At 43.1% G+C, this 19829-nt stretch overlaps 1 protein-coding gene across 4 annotated transcripts in view; it reads right to left on the bottom strand.

Moving 5' to 3' along the window:
• Positions 1 to 291: 291 nt before the first annotated feature.
• The window catches only part of arhgef3 (Rho guanine nucleotide exchange factor (GEF) 3), a 22053-nt gene continuing 2515 nt past the window's right edge, over positions 292 to 19829 (bottom strand). The window contains exons 2-13 of one of the 4 annotated variants that reach the window (XR_004613765.1): positions 17282 to 17346; positions 13473 to 13535; positions 6109 to 6216; positions 5237 to 5509; positions 4871 to 4933; positions 4680 to 4776; positions 4482 to 4558; positions 4119 to 4376; positions 3645 to 3815; positions 3269 to 3458; positions 497 to 2816; positions 292 to 463 (exon numbers count right to left, since the gene is read on the bottom strand). Coding sequence is in view for 3 of the 4 variants with exons in the window: in XM_034584446.1 (XP_034440337.1) it covers positions 2092 to 2816; positions 3269 to 3458; positions 3645 to 3815; positions 4119 to 4376; positions 4482 to 4558; positions 4680 to 4776; positions 4871 to 4933; positions 5237 to 5509; positions 6109 to 6216; positions 13473 to 13532; positions 17282 to 17346 (2087 nt within the window). In the remaining variant the exon portion in view is untranslated. Of the gene's footprint in view, positions 464 to 496; positions 2817 to 3268; positions 3459 to 3644; positions 3816 to 4118; positions 4377 to 4481; positions 4559 to 4679; positions 4777 to 4870; positions 4934 to 5236; positions 5510 to 6108; positions 6217 to 13472; positions 13536 to 15907; positions 16141 to 17281; positions 17347 to 19829 lie in introns of those variants that run through there. The other 3 variants (XM_034584447.1, XM_034584446.1, XM_034584448.1) reach the window with 3 other exon arrangements.

The raw sequence follows: 19829 nt of genomic DNA, 5'->3' as shown, positions 1-19829 counted from the left end.
CAGAAGTTTTGATCTAGAAAGGAGGCGGGGAAAGCCACCTCCTGATTGGTTGAACGGGCGATGTAAGCATATAAGCAGAAGGTTTGAAGCTCAGTCTTCAGTTCAGGTTTATCGCTTGTAAAAGAAAAATCTCTCCTGCATTGAACTCTGACCATCGCCAGTGAATTCTTTTGACCAACAATTGAAGACTCCAGTAGCAATAGATTCTACGTGTTGGATAAGAAGTCTAGTCTTAGTTTCTGGCCCAGTATTAGACTTCTTAACTCCAACACCATCCAATCAGTGACAGGCTTCTTTTGAAATAGTTTATTTGATGCTTTGGTTTCATGACAATCCAAACAGTAGCTGATACGTCAGCTAAATATAACATCGTTATCTTTTTTCAGAATACAGAATAAAACAGAATGAAAAAGAAACTGACAGTGTGCACAAGTTTAAATCCTGTCTGAGATGTGCAAATAACCTGCTTCTGAATATTGGTCATTGTCTGGTTGACTAATCATCATCATCATCATCATCATCATCATCATCATCATCATCCCGACATAATGTCAAAGTGATTGTCCGGACATTATAATTCATATTGAACATGTCATGTGTAAGCACATATATATAACAAACAGACATGCTTGGCTTTGTTCCTACATTCACATATAGACACACTTTATATACTATCTTTACATACACTAAATACTGTACAAGCACAAAAGGCTCCTCCCTCAGGACTTCTCTGATTTCTATAAAAAATAAAAACAACTGCAGGAGGATCTCAGAACATTGTGGAAAAAACTAGTGATAGATGGTGAAAAGTAAAAATCCAGTGATGATTGAACAATTAAACTATTTAGTGAACTGACATTTACAGGAGTTTTAGAAACAGAACAAATGTAAAAGAATCTAATTCTTAACTGACCCTACATTTATTTTTAAAATAAATCCTCAAAATTGACGATAGAGGTTTTGGATAACTTTAAAAAAAAAAAAGGGTTTGTGTTACTGACACAGCTCTTGTCTGCATTAACCAAATCTCTACAACACAGATTGGAAGTTAGTGTTGAGAAGTATTGTCGCTAAAATCATTCACACAGTCAATTTTCTATAATATCTTCCTTCCATTATATATACAGCTAATCTTCATGAGGGTTGCAGGTGGGAGCTGGAGCCAATCACAGCTGACGTTGGGCAAGAGGCGGAGTTCCCAATCACAGTCATGTCAACAACAACCAGTCTCTGTCACATTCACACAGTCAACGTAATGACTCTGCATGTGTTTGGAGTTTGGGAGCACACACAGGAAGAACATGCAAACTCCACACAGAAAGAAGCAGGATTCAAACCTTTTTGCTGTGAGGCAACAGTGCTAACCGCTCTCCCCCCTCTGAGCATCCTCTAACATGGTGCCAGAGATGTGGGAAACAGCAGCAGACAACTAAAGGTCGACCCTTGAACAACAGCGGTGATCTGGGATTTCTGTGGCCACAGTTGGAACTGCAGGTCATGTGAAGGCCAGTAACACGCAAACACCCCCCCCCCCCAAGCATGCGCATCCTTTCAAAAGGCAATGAAACCATTAATTCATTTTCTGAGCATCACAAACATTCCAGTTTCTACTTTTTCATATTCAGCATTTGAGAAAAATCAGTCCAATGAACATTCAAGTCTCTAGTAAATGTTTTTTTATTCTTTGCGTGTATGTGTGTGTGTGTGTGTGTGTGTGTGTGTGTGTGTGTGTGTGTGTGTGTGTGTGTGTGTGTGTGTGTGTGTGTGCGGAGTCTGAGGGAAGTTACAGCGAACAACCTGAGGAAGCCTGAACAATGTTTTTGCAGCATGTGCCTGGTGAACAACCTTCACTGGGATGTCTGGGGCACCGTCCACTTCTCATTAAATCGTCCGTGCAGATGGTGCAGCTGCAGAACATGGGCCCAGTGGTCCAGAGTAAGTGGTTCCCATGGTTACCAGCAGTCAGATACAGCAGGTGCCGTGTGGTTAACGCGTCTTAACAACTTTGTTTGATTGTTGTCTTTGACATCATTATTAAGTCCTTTGTCTGATTGGCTGCTGTTCCAGTCCTTCTTTTGTCTGGTCCTCGTATCAGCACCTGAGGGACAGCTCCTCCATGGAGTCCCCCTCGCTAGTTTCCATGCCGACCTCTTCCTCCTCCTTAGGGTCACTCCGCTCCCCGCTCATCACATCCTCATCCTCTTCAGGTGGAGGAGCAGGGGAGAGGAGGAAGGTGGGAACATCATCGCTGACAGTCGCTCCTTCTCCTCCTCTTCCTCCATCTATCTTCCAGTCTGCTCTGGCCCCCGGCTCATCACAGAGACCCTTCCCTGTCTCCACCTCACCTGTCCCTGTCTCACCGACCGTCAGCCTCGTCTCACTCTTCATCCCTCTTTCTCCATCGAACCCTGTCCCACCATCCACAGCCAAACCCGTCTCCATCTCCTTACCCCTCACTGTTTCCTGAGACAAACCTGACCCCTCCTCTTTACTTAAACTCAGATCTTTCCCTCCACCCAGACCCTCCTTTCCCTCCAAACCCAGCCCCGACTGCCCCCACATCCCCTTTTCATCTTCATTCCCTGAATCCCCTTGCAAACTCAGCGCTGTCCCACCAAGTGGCCCAATCTGTCCCCCCAGTCCCGTCTCCGGACACGGTGCCGTCTGTGGTGGCTGGTCTCCGGTCAGCGCCGCGGCCTCCTTGGCCTGTCTGATGCAGTTGATCCACTGCTGCTTGTTGAAGGCGTCGCTGGCCTGGAAGCTGTGGCTCTGAAGCTGACCTCCGGCGCGGTATGAAACCCGGAAGAAGTTCTTTGCTGTGAAGAGGAGAGTGACACGGGTTGTTGTTATCAAAGCATTGAGATGACTGGTTTGTTTGTTAATAACATCAAATCCATCTTTGGTATTATTTTGTATGATTGTATGATCATGATTGTAAAAACACTCCGGTCTTTTTTATTTGCTAAATATAAATAAATCTGAAAAATAAAATCTGATTATTCTGGTTAAAAGTTATATGAAGTTATAAGTTACTAGTAATATAATCGGTACAAGGCCAAACTTCTGTGGACACCTGGTCAAAGTATATCAACTCGTTCCATCTATATGTGCCGGTAAAGATTAACACATTAATCTGTGTTTATAACTCTTCTGGTTTCATATTTTCCACCTAACCTGCAGGGGTTATTCTCACTCAGCCACATAAACAAACTAGTGAATGTAATTGGATGGTGATTTTGTGTATTTGTCGTATTTGTGAAGTACTCACTGCGCTCGTTGTTGCTGAAGGCCCCTCTGATGGACCCGCCCACTCTCATTTCTCCGTCCGCTAGGTCCTCCAGGTCCAGCTGCCGGATGGGGATTGGCTGGCGGCAGAGCTGGTAGCTGACCGGGTGGTCGTTCAGCGAGACGGACCTGGTGATGACCAGGACGTCCTGGAACAGGAAGACATGAAGCTTCTGGAGACAGACAGAGAGAAAGAGAGAAGAGGTCAAGTTGGTTTTCTTTTCCACAAATGACATTTAAAAATGTTTGGATGTGGATGAAGAGACTTTATAAACAACGGGTTTAAATTGAGGAATGTGTCGCATACAGAAGAGAGAGAGAGGAAGATGTATGGATAGAATATATTTATATATACTGACGAGTCCTCTGTTGTTCTTCAGTTCTCCGTGGCAGCTGAGGGTCCTGGACCGGTCGATGAGTTCGTTCCTCTGTCCGACCTCCGCGTACAACAGACGATCTTTGAAGGACTGACACTCCGACTCCCCCGTCCGCCTGTTGATGTCGGCCACCACGCTCTGAACCATCAGCATCTGAGGAGCACACAGACACCATCTAACATCCACTCACATTTCATCGCATGTGTTTTCTCTTCATTTAATGAATGTGGTCGATCCCCGTCTTCCCCATTCCGCACGCTGAAGTGTCTGAATACTAAACTGGAAATTGCCCCTGACAGCTGTGCCCACAGTGCTGCCCCTATATGCACTGTCTGCATGTGTGTGTGAATCTGGGTGAATGGCAATGAACTTGTAAACCTCTTTGAGTTGTCATCAAGACTAGAAACACACTATATAAATACATATAGGATAAATGTGACGTGTTGTTTCCCTCACCGCCTCCTCCAGGTGCTGCTGGTCCGGGTGGTCGTTGGCTGTGTGCTTCAGGATCTCCCTGAGCAGCAGTGGATATTTCATCACCCGGCTGCGGGGAATGTCCAGGAAGTTCCACAGGTCCAGCTTCCTACTGAAGGGCGACTGGAGGCAGCGCTGCAGGAAGTCCTGCACCCGCCGGTCCTGCTTCTTCTGGTCCAACAAGGCCTTGGCCTTCACCTGGTTACTGCAGTACGGGGTGTAGGAGGAGAGACAGGGTAGCTGCAGGGACACAGAGACAGACACCTGGTGAGTGACGAGTAGGAGATGAGGAAAGATGCAAATTATGAAGACAGTCATACTGAATGAAGAGAAACACTCACTCACCCAGTCAGTCAGGATGTGTCCCACATGTTCTGTGGAGCCGTCAGGTTTTCTGGCTTCTCTGAGGCAACCGAGCAGAGCTGAGGATTTTTAATTATGAGATAAGAAAAATACAATGCATAAGAAAAAAAGACTACGTTTTTTTAGTGGCATTCAGATCCACACTTTAGTGGATCGTTTCCATGAGATGCTGCGTGGTACCTTCGTGCAGCGGTATCAGCGAATCCAAGGTGCCAAAGATCTGGTTCAGTTCCTGCTCGGTCATGATTGACAGCTTCATCATCGGGTCACGATAAGCCTGCAGTGCACAAGCAAACACACACATGAGAATACTCATGAATACCAGAAATGTAGGAGAAATGAAGGAGAAAACTCTGATCTTTTTTTTTTACCTTCTTTGCCAATTTTAGATCCTCCACCAGGTCTTGCTCGCCCTGAGCCAACTCAAATATAGCCTGCAGGGAGAGAGAGAGAGAGAGAGAGAGAGAGAGAGTTAATGAAGTTGGGACACCTGGTGGTGTTTATTTTCACCCACTTCTGGATTAGAATCAAATATTGTTTTTGTATCTTTCAAAGTTGGTTTAAATATATATTTATGTTATACTTTTATTTCTCTTGTACATTTCTTTATCCAGAGTAAATCATGAGAGTCATTTATTTTTAAAGTTCTGCTATTGTTGCTTTGTAGACACAGAAAAATGAATGATTAACAAAAACCAACAACAACACATCCAGTGCCGCAGCATCGTGTCTCTCACCTCCTGTCGTTTTATCTCTTTTGGGCTCAGAGGTTGTGTCGCCCCCAGTCGGACATCGAACGTCTCGCTCCACAGTTTGCTGTCCCGGCGCTTGGCGGCTGGGGCCGTTGCCGTGGGACCCCGGGTTGCAGTAACAGAGGAGGAGGGGACGGAGAGCGTCGCCGAGATGACACGCGTCTTCATCGTGGATGAGGAGGAGGGAGGAGGAGGTGGAGGAGGAGGAGGAGGAGCAGCTCTCTCTGTCCGACTGTCATTACGAAAACTGATGGAGCGCTGCAGAGACAGAGAGGAGTTTAAAACACTGTTATCATCTCAATCTAATGGAGACACAATATAACGCACACTGTAAAATAATATCTACTACATTTATTCTTTATTTTTCACTGCTTGTTGTGACAGAATATTGTCTCAGGTTCAACATCTGGAGTCAGTGGAGGACTCCTCCATCTATAACCCGGTGCAAAGGTTCACCAGGTAGCTCACCTGGTAGAGACTGAACCATTAAAGCAGCACTAGGTCGTTTATATACAGGGAATTAGGCACCCGACCTGTAGGGGGAGCCAGAGTATAGCCGAGAGTCCTCAGAGCAGCAGCCTCGTCTCCTTTGGTTTCTATCTTTAGTTATATTGAGGATATTAATAGAATATTATATGGTCAAAATACTTCTGGCTCCAGCTCCACTTCAAAACAAGTTATTTAATTTTATTTATCATTTATTTCATTCTATTTTATAATTTCACGTGTTCTCTTGTCTTCTTCTGCTGCTGTAACTAGTGACTTTACCCGACCTGGCATCAATAAAGTTTAACTTATCTTAACTAATTGACTTATCGACAATACAAAACAAAGGAGGTGGCGTCCAGCCGGTTCACCTGCAGCGTCTCACTGATCCTCTTGAGCGGCGCGGTCTTGACGGGCGGCAGCAGGTTGGCCAGAGACGTCACCCTGGAGACAGGTTTACTGCGCTTGGTGCTGGGCTCCTGTGGCAGAGAACAGAGTTTATTCATCTTCAGCTTATCACATGAAAACAAGAGTCTCCTGATCCAGAGTCCACAAGAGGACTGAGGTCCAGACAGTCATGTACATAAAGACTTGAAATGTCCATTATGCAAACACGGGATTAGGCTCCCTCTATTCTCGCAGCAGCCACTGGCAGCTTCTGAACGTCAGTACAGGTTGGGGTCAAATCCCCCAAAACAGGCAACAACTGTTACTAATAGTACAGTTACGGGTGCACTATTAAAATGAAGTTATTTAATTTCTAAAATGTCTGACAATCATATCCAGGGGAAATTTAAGATATAGACACAAGACAATTCCATAAAATTCTTCATAATCATGATGATTTTCATCAATAAACAAACCTGTACAGACAACATGACGTTAAAGGACACAGATTCAATAAAAAACAAAATAAAAATCACTGAAACTGGAAATCACAGAGGCACATCAAGTCGGTTTATAGTGATATGAAACAGAAAGGTTGCAGCCAGAGAAATAAAATGAAATCACACAATTTACTGGTTATCAAAGGTGTTGTTCATGGACTTTCCGTAAGGCAAATGATTAATAAGGTTGTGTGTGTGTGTGTGTGTGTGTGTGTGTGTGTGTGTGTGTGTGTGTGTGTGTGTGTGTGTGTGTGTGTGTGTGTGTGTGTGTGTCTGTGTGTGTGTGTGTGTGTGTGTGTGTGTGTGTCTGTGTCTGTGTGTCTGTGTGTGTGTGTGTCTGTGTCTGTGTGTCTAGAAGTTCAAGTACTTTGCGGAAAGGCTGGCTCGGTGTTGATGATATACTGTAAGTTCACAATAGTGTGATTCAAACGGTTTCCCTTTTGGCAAACACACACACACACACACACACACACACACACACACACACACACACACACACACACACACACACACACACACACATTATGCCTCCACAATATCAGGGTCTGTTTGTGTGTAGAAAATGCCACCAGGCTACTTGTCCTGATTACAGACCTATAATAAATCAATGTGTGTGTGTGTGTGTGTGTGTGTGTGTGTGTGTGTGTGTGTGTGTGTGTGTGTGTGTGTGTGTGTGTGTGTGTGTGTGTGTGTGTGTGTGTGTGTGCGCGCGCGCGCGTGTGCGCCCTGCAGCCCACAGTCAGCTGACCTACTGGAATACAGGAACCGTCAAAGTTTGCTGAAACTCAGGAACCAGTTCACCAACATAAAATAAAGTCGTGAAACGTTCGGCCTCAATGTCCCAGATCTGACGACAGATCGTCCACAGTTTCCAACTAAAAGATAAAAGTCTCTTCTCTGGGATGAGACTGACTCAGCAGTGTGTAAACCTGCTGATGATGGAGTTCTGATGTTTTCCTCTGAACAAGCAGATGATGTATTTATCAAAGATGGACGTGTTGTTTTATAAAACTTTGAGGATGAGGGAGAATAAAACATCAGGAGATTATTTGCTCTGCACGTGTGAAGTTTCCATTGAACATGTTGTAATGAGTTTCTGTGGGTGACGGCGTTTCAGTTGATTCAATCTGACAAAGATCAATTCAGTGCAGTCGACTGGTTGTCTAACGACAGCAGGTTCTACCTTTAAACTCGAATCTTTAACATGATTATCATGTTATTTGAAAAGAAATTTAAAAAAATGCCTCCTGAATACTTGACTCACAGTCAAATGCTGATAATTAACAGGTAATGGTACCTGTTAATTATCAGCATTACATAAAACTCAGGGAAGAATCCATCAGAAACAGTTTGCACAAAACTTTGTCTAAATTGAATATGTGCATATATGCAATATGGTGATAAAAGTCTGTTACTTCCACTCTTCTATTTCTTATTTTATTCATTTATTTCTTATTCTCTATGTATCTAATTTATTTTTTAAAGCTTTTATTGTTTTGTCTTGTGTTGCTTTTATAAATATTTTGTGTAAAGATCTTTGAATTGTACAAACGTGCGATACAAATAAACTTGCCTTGTCAAATTCACATAAAGTGACGAATAAGCATGGATTCGCTGTGTGAACAGTATGAACAGTGACTATGATGCAATACTCAAGATTGTATTGATGAAAAAAAATAATTATGCAGGTGCTGAGATTCACTTTAAAAGAGATGAGGCACATTTGATCAGTTCACATGAAAACTATGAAGTACAGTTCCTCTTCCTTACCTCCACCTGTTTCCCCATGTCACTGTTCCCTTTGCTGAACTCTACAGGACATCCTGACTTAATCCTCTGAAGCAGCAGGCAGATGGGACTCTGACCCGCCACCATACTGCTCAAAACACAACCCAGCTCTGGATCCGGAATCCGAAAAATTTGAAACTGGTCGAGCGGCTCAGATGAGGAGGTTTTACCACCAGTAAAGTTTCCCAACAAGGTCTGACAGAGCGTCCACTTAAGTCTTCAGTGCCGTAAGTATCCAAAAAGCTCCTGGTACCAGCCCAGAGCCCAGAGAGAACTTGGTACCAGTAGAGTTTCCAACAACAATTCTTTCGTTCTTCAAGAGCACTGAGAAAGAGCAAGTTTGGAACCAGTTGCTTGTCTGGATCAAGTTCGCAAAGTTCAAGTGCACCTGATGCTGTCAAAGGACCGACAGGGGCAGGAGATCCAGATCCAGCTCAGCAGCAGCAGCAGCAGCAGCAGGGTCTATGACGAGCAGAGCCTCACACAGTTCCTCAGGATCTTTAAGGCCGAGGTCAGATGAAGGTAAAAGCTTCAGAACGTCTGGATGTTCTGTTCGTCTGCCGGCAACTGTTTTTAAATGCCTGTTGAAGCTCTCTCACTCTCAGACATGGTTATCCCCCTTCTCGCTCTCTCTCTCTCTTTTGAAGCTCTCTCACTCTCAGAGATGGTTATCCCCTCCACTCTGTCTCTGACTCACTTGTTCACTGCCTTACTCGCCCAATCACTCGCTGCACTTCCTCCCCCCGCCCCACCTTCGTTTTCATTAATTGTTTTCTGGGCCACCTCTTTCCTCTGTCAGTGATCATAGTGCTTTTGCACAAAGAATAAGATTTAGATTATTGATCCCATTGGTCCATTGCATTGTTGGAAGTTCTGAACTGCAATGGATGCATGTACGCAAACGGAAACTATGAGGTCAGACTGTCAAAAACTGGTAAAAACTTTACGGACGATAACGCTGCACCCAGCTATACAATGCAGCAACGGAGCAAAACACCAAATAAGAGTAAACAAGTGTAAACAAATGTTGTGTCTATATTTGAGTAAAAGTTCATAATAGCTGTCCTGTGTACGCACAGTAACATTAGTGGAGCAGATACTGGAGATACTGGAGCTGCTGGTGTTGCTGAGACTTCACTGATCAGTTGATCATCAGTCGATACCAATCTGAGCTGTAATGATCCCAGTCCGAGGAAGAGCAGCCTGCAGGCAGACACAGCTCTGTCCTGGTTTCACAGCTCGTGTTCCAGTCAATGGGTTTGAGTTGGAGAAACAAACATGTTAACACAGACTCACTGTGTCGGGACATAAACAGTTTTCCACATTCTAGGGTTAAAACATGTTTCCTGGTTCAGGCAGAACTTGGAGATGTTGTTATTATTGAGCTGAAGCAAAAGTTGTTAGACTAGAACTAACGAGTGTTTTATAATAATAATGTAATGAATTGTTGGGTCTTAAAAATGTCCATCAGTGGTGAAAAAACACAATTTACTGAAGTGTGATATTGAATGGTGACGTTTCTTTCAAACCAACAGTCCAGACTACAAAGTTATTAGACAAAGTAAAACTTAAAATCCTCACGTTTAAGAATCTGTAACCAAAGTAACCGAATTCATTACAGTCTTAAACTAATCGGCGACGAGTTGACACTGTCAGTTGGTTTGTTTGTAAGAAAGTTTACACAAAAACTACAGGACGCATTTCCACCAAACTGAACCAATTAAATTTAGGTGCAGATCCAGGAATTTGTTTCTACTTTCTTTAACATTGAGAGAATAATTCATGGACCTTGACCGTGGAGTGTGTGACATTCGATGCGGCTTTATAGGATTTAACAGGACCGTTGGTCGAGGTGTGTTCTGCTATCTTAGTTTTGGATTTTGGATAAATGGCTGCACAACACAAAACTTACAAAGGTGTCTCCCTATACTCTAGGACAGAGGTCTTCCGCGACCCCTAGGGGTTTCGCGGAGGTACTGCAGGGGGGGGGGGGGGGGGGGGGGGCAGAAGACGTTATCTTTCTGTGTATTATTTGAATAGCTTAGTATTGAATGCACAATAACAGGGTAGCTATGTTTATACATGGCAATAAGCCCAGTTTAATATAAAACAACAATTTTATACAATATATATAGTAGGGGGTCCCTGCTCTATCGCTCCATCAGTTTGGGGGTCCTGGCCTGAAAAACGTTGAAGACCCCTGCTCTAGGAAATACATTTTTCACCATTTGCTCACATTTAATAAACAAACGGATTTATCTAGAAAAGCATCATCATATTAATTGATCATATAAATAATTAGTTGCAGCCATAATTCGGCGTGGTCATGGTAACGGTTAAAGTGAGTCAGCAGAGAACGAATGTAAATGTAAATATGTATATTTATATATATATATATATATACTTAATGACAGTAGAGCAGCGTTCACATTACCAGGATCCTAGAACAGAAGCAGCTAAATTCAATTCATTCATTATCTAAACCTGCAAAGTCTAAATGTCTGACGTGAAAAAAAGCCCATTGTGTTATTCTTAGAAACATTTTCTACGGTTTCCAGTGAAAATGAGTCAGAGCATCGACGTTGATTTGTGACATCGCATGAAACACAGCTCACGACACCGCTGACAATGGCTCAGCCCTCTGATTCAGATCCATTGTCTGTAACTGGGAGAGTTGTGGACGCCCCGATATAAAAACACAGAGCGGGAGTCATCCACTGAGATCAGCTGTTTGTACTGACACAGAGAAACTGCCTCGTCTCATCCTGACTGTGCATCTGAATTCAACAAAGTGGGGTTTTTGTTCTTTATTACTGGTGAAGAGGCAGAATTAAAACGTGATAAATAAATTGCCATGTGCTTAAATTTCCAAAACCTTTAAGATAATAATAATAACACTCCCCATCTTCTTAAAGTCGAAATACAGAGGCAGCATTTTTTATCAAAAATCCTTCACCGACCCAAATGCTCTGTTCTGTATCAAGCTTAATGTTTCAAGATTAAAAGTTTAGATGTTTAAAACTTGAGTGGACAAAACAAAACAACCTGATATAAAGCCACAAATATCAAAAACCCTGAAAACACAAATGGAAATTGGTTCTTAACAGAGGAACCATCTCTTACTCCTGTTTGCTTCCAAATAAACATGTCTTCCCACAGTTTGGTTCACTGAACAAGATCGATAGCTGTTAATCAACCATGTGACCCTGAGGGCTTCAGCAGATTTTAATTAACAAGTCAAAAAAAGTCAATAACGACTCTGGTGCCAAACACAAACCTCTAAAGTGAATAAAGGACGACAGGACTAAACATCTGGTTAACATGCGGAGCAACAATGATGAGAACTGATTCATTATTCTCACTTTGATAGTTGATTTATAATTTTTATAAATGTCAAACATTGTTCGTCTTCTCTTATATGAGAAGGTTTGCTGCTTCTCTCTGTTTTATTGATTTTTAAACTGAATATTTTGGGGATTTGTACAAAATAACAATGGACCCAGAAAATATATATAGGATAAATGAACATCTTAAATAATTGTCTTCGCCTCCACTCCAGATATTCCAGATTAAATATAAACCCCTTATCTTAACCTTTGACCTTAAAACAGACAGAGTGGTCTCCAGGTCCTGTATTATCAGTAGGAGCACAATGTGACTCCAGGAGCCGCAGGGAGGAACAGTAGAGAGACAATAGAGTGTAATTCATTACTGCTTGGTTATCTGGCAGCGTTGGGTCGTCCCAGCCTCAAACTGCCGTTTGTTTGGGTCTGTTTGTCGCACTGCAGCGGACTGAGCAGGCGGGACATCCTGTGCTGGACGGAGCAGAGAGGGGAATGCCCGGGAAGGAACGGGCTGCTGGCAGGGAGCTAACAATACAGACACATACACTGAAGCCCCCCCGAGGGTCCACAGTCAGACTCTGTCATATTTCTATTCCTATATATATAAATATGACCGACCACCACAGATTTTTAATCTATTAAATAGAGTCTATTTAATCAATCAACTAACATCCTACAAAATTATTATATAGATGAATCAACATGTCTCTAAACATTATAACTCTGAAAAAAGTTAAGTTGAGTTAAGTTAAGTTAAGTTAAGTTAAGTTAAGCAACTTTAAACCAGGGTGACTTAAGTGACAACAAAGAGACACAAAATGAAAAAGAGACGCATCACAACCACAGACACTCAAAACAATGACAAAGATACACAGAGACTTACACAAGGAGTGACCCGAATACACAACATTAACAAGGAGACAAAAAACCATGACAAAGATCCAACAACCACAAAGAGACACAAATTGAAAAGAAGAAGACACTTCTCTAAAGAGACGTAAAGCAGCTTGAATCAATCAGCTACGAAGGGACTTCAGTTGACCAAACATAGGTTCTAAACATGAAGTCAAACAACTACAACAACAAAATGATGCAAACAACATCAGAGACTCAAAATTACTACACAAAGAAGAAAAGAGCCACGTTATTGTTATTACATGACTTCATACATGACTCAATTTTCTGTTGCAAGGTTGCCTTAGTTTGAAGCAACACTTTGAAGCATTTACTGAGCAGCAGCGCCCTCTGCAGCCACATGTGGGGATTTATTCTGTCGGGCTTCTTGTCTTAAGTGGTGAAGTGGTTTTAATGTGGAGAAAAAACAAAGTCTGTCCATCTCAGGATATTACCCATGATCCTCTGCTTCCTGAACCAGAAGAGCTGCTGCTGTAACGAATCCACCAAACTCTTCATATTTTAAAAGTTTCCTTATTCTTTAAAATTGTATGTGAAAACCGACAGAAGTTTAACTTTAGATGACGACAGAGCAACACGGCAGAACCGTGTCACCTCCTGAGCAGCAGGACACTTTGGATCAGGAGACACCGAACAAACACCAAACTGCAGCGGTGAAGTCACTCTTTGGTTTTTACATTTTTGGGTCATTTTCTAAGGCGCCAACATTCTACAACCATAATATTTATCCTCGTTAAAGTAAAGTCCAACACGTCTTCAGTCCACAGTTAAGAGAAGTGAGTTTAGAGGAGCTGGACTTACGTTGATGTCCAGACTGCAGAGACTGAGGGAGTCTGCATCTCTGCTCGCCTGCTTCCTCTTCTTCTGCAACACAAACACACCGTATATTAAATTATGTTTTTACAGGTAAACAAAAGACTCAAACATAATGTGAAAGGTGATAAACCACAGACTGTATATAGATTTGTCAGTTTGCATCGTGCATCACCTCCCAGGACCTGATTCAACGTATTCCTCGGCTTCAAATAATGATTATTCTGTAAAAATACTTCCTCGAAATGAATAAAAAAGTCCATCACAATTTCCCAAAGTCCAAGATGACGTCCTAAAATCTCCTGTTTAGTCCGACCAACAGTCCAATACCTCGAAATACTGACATCAATATCACAGAAGACAAAGAAACAGAAAAAAATTCATCATCATCCTTCATGGGCAGGCGACCTCAGTGGTAACCATGGCAACCACTGTTTAAGTGGAGGGAAGCTGCGCAGGTCTACGCTACGTGACAATGAACAAAAGTTATGCTGCCATGACGACGACAACAGGAAGTCTGATGGAGAAGGTCAGCGAGGACAAACAGCTCAGAAAACAAGGAGAAGGAGAACAAGAGACGAAAAGGAGGATGAGAGGAGGACAGGAGAGGAGCCAAAGAGGGGGAGAGTAAGAGGAAAGTCAGAAAAGAGCAAGGAAGAAAAAGGGTGAGAGGAGGAGGACCGAAGAGGAGACGAGTGGAGAATTAAGGAAAGAAGGAGGCGAGGAAGAATAAACAAAAGGGGAGTAAAATGGATAAGAGGAGGAGAAAAGAGGGGGGAGAAAAGTAAAAGAGAAGACAGGTGAGGAGGGGAAAGGAGAGGAGGACACATAGAAAGAAGGAGGAAGGAGAGGAAGGAAGGAAGGAAGATGGAAGGAAGAGAGACAAGGGTGAAAAAGAGGAGCGAGGAGAGGGGGAATAGATGAGCAGAAGAAAGAAAAAAGAAAGGAGAAGGGGAAAATTAATGTAAAAACACAGGAGATGGGAGAGAGGAGTGAATGAGAGGAAACAAGGAAAAGGAGGAAAAGTGGAGAAAGGAGAGGAGGTGAAAAACGGAAGGAGGAAAAATAGAAGACAAGAAGAGGGTAAAAGTAAAAGGAAAGTCAGAAAAGAAAAGGGGGAGAAAAGGAGAGGAGAAGAAAGGAGGGACAAAAGAAAAGTAAAAGAGAAGATAGGTGAGGAGAGGAGAGAGGAGATGAGCCGTGAAAGAGGAAGGAAGGATAGAGGAGAAGAGGAGGAGAGTGGAAGAGGAGGAAGAGAGGAGGACAAGAGGAGGAGGAGCAGAGGAGGAGGAGAGGAGGAAGAGAGGAGGATGTTGAGATCAGCGTAGCGCAGTGGAACAATAGCAGGAAGTCTGCTGTTTGTTCAGTATTGTGTTGAGACGTTGTTGTTGCCCGGACGTTATATAACCTGGCAGACTTTACCTTTAACACATCGTTGCTATAGAAACCAGCGCAAAGGAAGAGGAGGAGTCTGCTCCTCCCGTCCATATAAGGTCTGTTCTCTTAATTACCCTTTGTGTTAATACGACTGGGGCAACTGCAAAATCCACAGAGTTCATTCCACAGTCTGAGTGGAGCTGGACTCACATTGTGCATTTATATATTAATTTAGAATCTCAAGCGATCAACTGACGGTGTCCTACAGACTTTTCAGTTATTCTTTCACTGTTGTTTTGTCAGTTTTTTGTTCACATGACAATCACAGTCAATATCTGACACTGATTTCAGGTGTGTTGGATCGTTTGTCAGGTCGGGTTCGGTCATGTTGGTCATCCACTGTCGGTAATCAGGGAAAACCTTGGGCTCGGCTCGGGTTCGCTTAGTTTCCGTTAGAACCCGAGTCGCGCTCTACTCCAGATTTGCTTTCTGTAAATATAAAAACATGGAGATACTTGAGGTCACATACTGCCCCTACTGGTCATGTCCATATTGCATCTTGCGGACGTGCACAGGATGTGCGAAGCAGCCATGATTCGCATTAGCATCGTAAAAAGTAAGCCTTAGGAATCATTGCCAATTTTTATATATATAGGTCAATATATTGTTTTAACTCTCTAATATCGGCCCCCACAAATCCATATCGGTCATAAACATACAGATGTGCATCATGGTTCCATGCGTGACAACTGTTCATTAACATCATTATAACAAAATATACACTTTCACTTCGCCTGACACAGTTTGACTGAGACTGATGGGAAATCGGACTCTGGACTTAAACAGTTAAAAATGTTATATATGAAACAACAAACACATCGTAGAACAACGAGACAAAGTGTTTCCCTTCGAATCTCTGTGTGGAATCAACCTTCAGAACCTTCAGAACCCTCAGAACCATCAGAACCCTCAGAACCCTCAGAACCCTCAGAACCATCAGAACCTTCAGAACCTTCATTCTGACTGGAACACAGACTGAGACTCACCCGGTAATGAACAAAGAGGCAGCAGCCCATCATCAGGACCAGATGTGCTTCTCAATCCCACTTCAAGTGCTAATGAATCTCTCTCTGCAAACATCTGCTGCTCCTCCTTCTCCAGATCTCCTCGGTTTTTTACCCCAAAGTCACATCAGCTCTGCTTTCTTTTCTCCTCCTCACGTGAAAGTCAACATCTGCGATCTCTTCTCTCCTCCTGTGGAGTCCTGACTTCTTCTCTCCTCCTGTGGAGTCCTGACTTCTTCTCTCCTCCTGTGGAGTCCTGACTTCTCTCTCCTCCTGCACCGTCACATTGCTTTCTCCTCTTTCTCTTTCTCTTTATCTCCTCCTGTGCTTTTTCTGCTCCTCACTCTCTCTCCTGCTGTTTTCTACCCTCCTCTGTCGGCCGCCTTTCTCCCTCGTCCTCATCAGGTCACAGTCTGAGTGGATCTGCAGACCCTCAGGAACAGGAACCATTCACAATGTGTGTGTGTGTGTGTGTGTGTGTGTGTGTGTGTGTGTGTGTGTGTGTGTGTGTGTGTGTGTGTGTGAGAGTGTGTGTGTCCACTTCGTTCCTATTGGACAAACAGGAAGTGACGGGGGGGGAAACAGGCGTCTATAATTAGGAGCTACAGGAGACACGGAGACACCGGAGACTTTGACACAAACAACATAAACTGTGGTTTATAAAAATCTCAGTGGATGTGGATTTTGAAGCGTCAGTGTTAATATTAGATGATTCATAGTTTTAGCTCCTCACTCAGATTATTTTCATCTTCACCTGCAGAACTGAGTTTTTACATTTATTCCTACGAGATGAAAACAAAACTCAATTAAATCCATATTTGAAAAACACGTTTTTGTCTTTAAAACACCTCCAGTTCTCCTCGCTTCACTTGCACAGTTTTATCAAAGTGCTTGAGTGGCTGTGGCTCAGGAGGTAGAGCGGGTCGTCCACTAACCACAGAAGGTCAGCGATTCGATCCCAGTCTTCCCCATTAGGCGTGCTGAAGTGTCCTCAGGTTGCTGAACCCCACGTTGTGCTGCTAGTGTGTGACTGAGGTGTGAAAGAGAAAAGTGCTGCACATCGATGCACTTTGACTGGAAATACATAAAAACAGACCGTTTACAGGAAAGTTGTTTTTTAGTATAATCCCGGAGAACTCAGTTCCACCACAGTTCTGTCCCCTCGCTCTTCATTCAATCCCAGACCGACGCCATGGTGATCTGTGAGGAAAACACCACCTCCTGCAGGACGCCTCGTCCCGTGACAAGATTCTGTCCTTTTGAGGGACGTTGTGTTGGGACTTTGGATTTAAGTTGTGCACTTTGACGTGTGCAGTGAACACAATGACACATTTCACATGGGAGATCTGTTCTTACCCCTCTGAGGGACCAGCCGTCAGGAGAGAAGAGACGGGGAGGAAGTTTTCGTCTGACGCTTCGACCTGAAGGAAGAAAATAATACTTAGAACACAGGGGTTTAGGGTTTGAGTTTGAACAGAGCTCCCCCTGGTGCTCTCTGTCCGTCAGTGCATGTAAACCACAAACAAAGTCATCATTTTACTGTTTTTCTATTATTGATTATTATTTGTGTTTTGAGTGAGTGTATCTACGCTGAGTGTGAAACATGGAAGTGACATTACACTTGATTCTGATTCTGAAGGATCTATTTACTTGTTTGAATCTATTAATGATTTTAACAATAAACAAACTAAAAAAAAGTTTTTGCACAGCTTCATCTCTAACGTCCCGACATCATCCGACTCTCTGATTGGATGTTTCTTACAGCAATGCTCTCTGGGAGTCGGAGTCTGAAAGTTGTTCAGGACACAGTCTTGTCACGTTTCATATAATGAGTCAGATTTCTATTTTCCACTTCAGTGTCTCATTGTGTTTAAACGATGATTCAACCATCGCAGGAACCACACACGCCCGGTTAGCAGCGGCCAGGAGGTGACATCACCTCCCGCCACAGCCGCCGACCAGCGTCTGAAGCAGAAACTCAGCTGAACAACAGTCGCCACGTGACAGGGTTTCACATCAACATCACACGGATGATTTGACGTCCAGTTTGCAGATCTCAGCCTCAGCTCAGCAGATGCAGCTGCAGACGACTGGTGTCAACACCGAACAGCAGCATCCTCACAGAGGAGATGCTGCAACACGAGGCCTGACGCATCTCAACAAACCTCATAAATGGACGTTAAAATGTTTTTTTCCATTGATTAATGTTAAACTGGGCGTTTACAAAGTTACATAAGTGCTCACGTATTTGCAGCTGTGAGCAGCAGGTTGACGGCTCAGTAGCTGCTTGAGACTCTGAGACCACTGTTCAATTGTTGTGTGATTTAAATAAAAAGTAAAAACGCATGAACATTTTTATTTGCTTGTTGGCTGCTGCGTCGTTTTCACTTCAAAAATCAACAAAATGGGTAATTTGCCAAAAAAGTTGCTTGGTTTGCACGATTACAGAAAAACCACAAGATGAATTACAACAAAACTTGGTGGTCGGATGTAACATAGGTCAGGAAAGAACCCATTCAAGTTTGGTGCAGATCTGGATCAGGGTTTCGGATCCAGGATTTGTTTTCCACTTTCTTTAACATTGTGAAAAAGGGCGTCTCTCAACATAACCGTTGATTTCTTGGGGGAATACTTTGCACACACACACATTACAGGGACTGGAAATCTACCAGTGTGTGACATTTGGTGCAGATCCAAATCAAAAATCCAGATCTTGTTGATGTAAACGTGTTTTTTTACTGGAAGTCACAAATAGAGCTGCAAACCTGTAACTAACATCAGTGCAGCTGAGATCATGTGGATTCATCAAGTTTATATTTATCTTCAACGGTTTTAGAACGACGTCCAAACCAACGTGACGGATTCGGTGCAGAATCTCAGGGTGGAGCAACGAGCTCCACGGAGAGACGTCCTCACAGGAGTCAAAGAACCTGAGACACATAATAATCTGGATTCAGATCAAGTCTGATGATGATGAACAAGGTTTTATCAAGAAACCTGAAACCTACAAACTGACCAGAGCTTTGAAGCCTCCTCTGTGTGTGTGTGTGTGTGTGTGTGTGTGTGTGTGTGTGTGTGTGTGTGTGTGTGTGTGTGTGTGTGTGTGTGTGTGTGTGCATCATACAAGCTTAAATATGTCCGTGTCTTTAAGTGTGACTCATTCATTCCTGGGAGTTGCAATGCTTTTTTCCAAAAGCACAAATCATCCCACCCTGGACACCCACACCCACACCCACACACACACACACACACACACACACACACACACACACACACACAGACACACACACACACTCTCTTATAATCCAGATCAGAGGTGTGTTTTGCTGCAGGGTCACAATTTTCTCTCTCTTGGTCTTTCTCTCTATTTTCTTGGGCTGAATAAAACATCAACCCCCCCCCCCCCCCCCCCATCTGTTTTCAATCTGTCTCTCTACACACACACACACACACACACACACACACACACACACACACACACACACACACACACACACACAGATAGTTTACTGTATCTTATGTTCATGTGTTGATTATTTTGTGAAGTGCTGTTTCAACAATGAACTTTCAAACTTCATTATCTTGGATTATGAGACTTTTTCTATGATTCAGATAAAGAATAAAACAAACAGGTGGGACGGAATCATTTCCTGCTGGTGTGAGGACACAGCTCAGGAAACAGCAGAGGAAACGCTGACCAGCTGATCTCAGACCAGCAAACCTCAACTCAGACCTGAACCTGCTCCGATAAACTTACTTTAAACTTTACTGTTCAAAAACCCTACACGTTCAAGATTATCTTTTATTTAATTTCCCAAAACATCTTTAGAAACATTTCTGCCAAAATCACTGGTTGAGAAATCGAATAGTCGACTTTCATCACGGCCAGAATTCAAAATATTCT

This window comes from Hippoglossus hippoglossus, chromosome 5, assembly GCF_009819705.1.
Source record: "Hippoglossus hippoglossus isolate fHipHip1 chromosome 5, fHipHip1.pri, whole genome shotgun sequence".
Taxonomy (NCBI): Eukaryota; Metazoa; Chordata; class Actinopteri; order Pleuronectiformes; family Pleuronectidae; genus Hippoglossus; species Hippoglossus hippoglossus.
The sequence above is the reverse complement of the archived record's forward strand: the minus strand, read 5'-3'. Positions and strand labels throughout refer to the sequence as shown.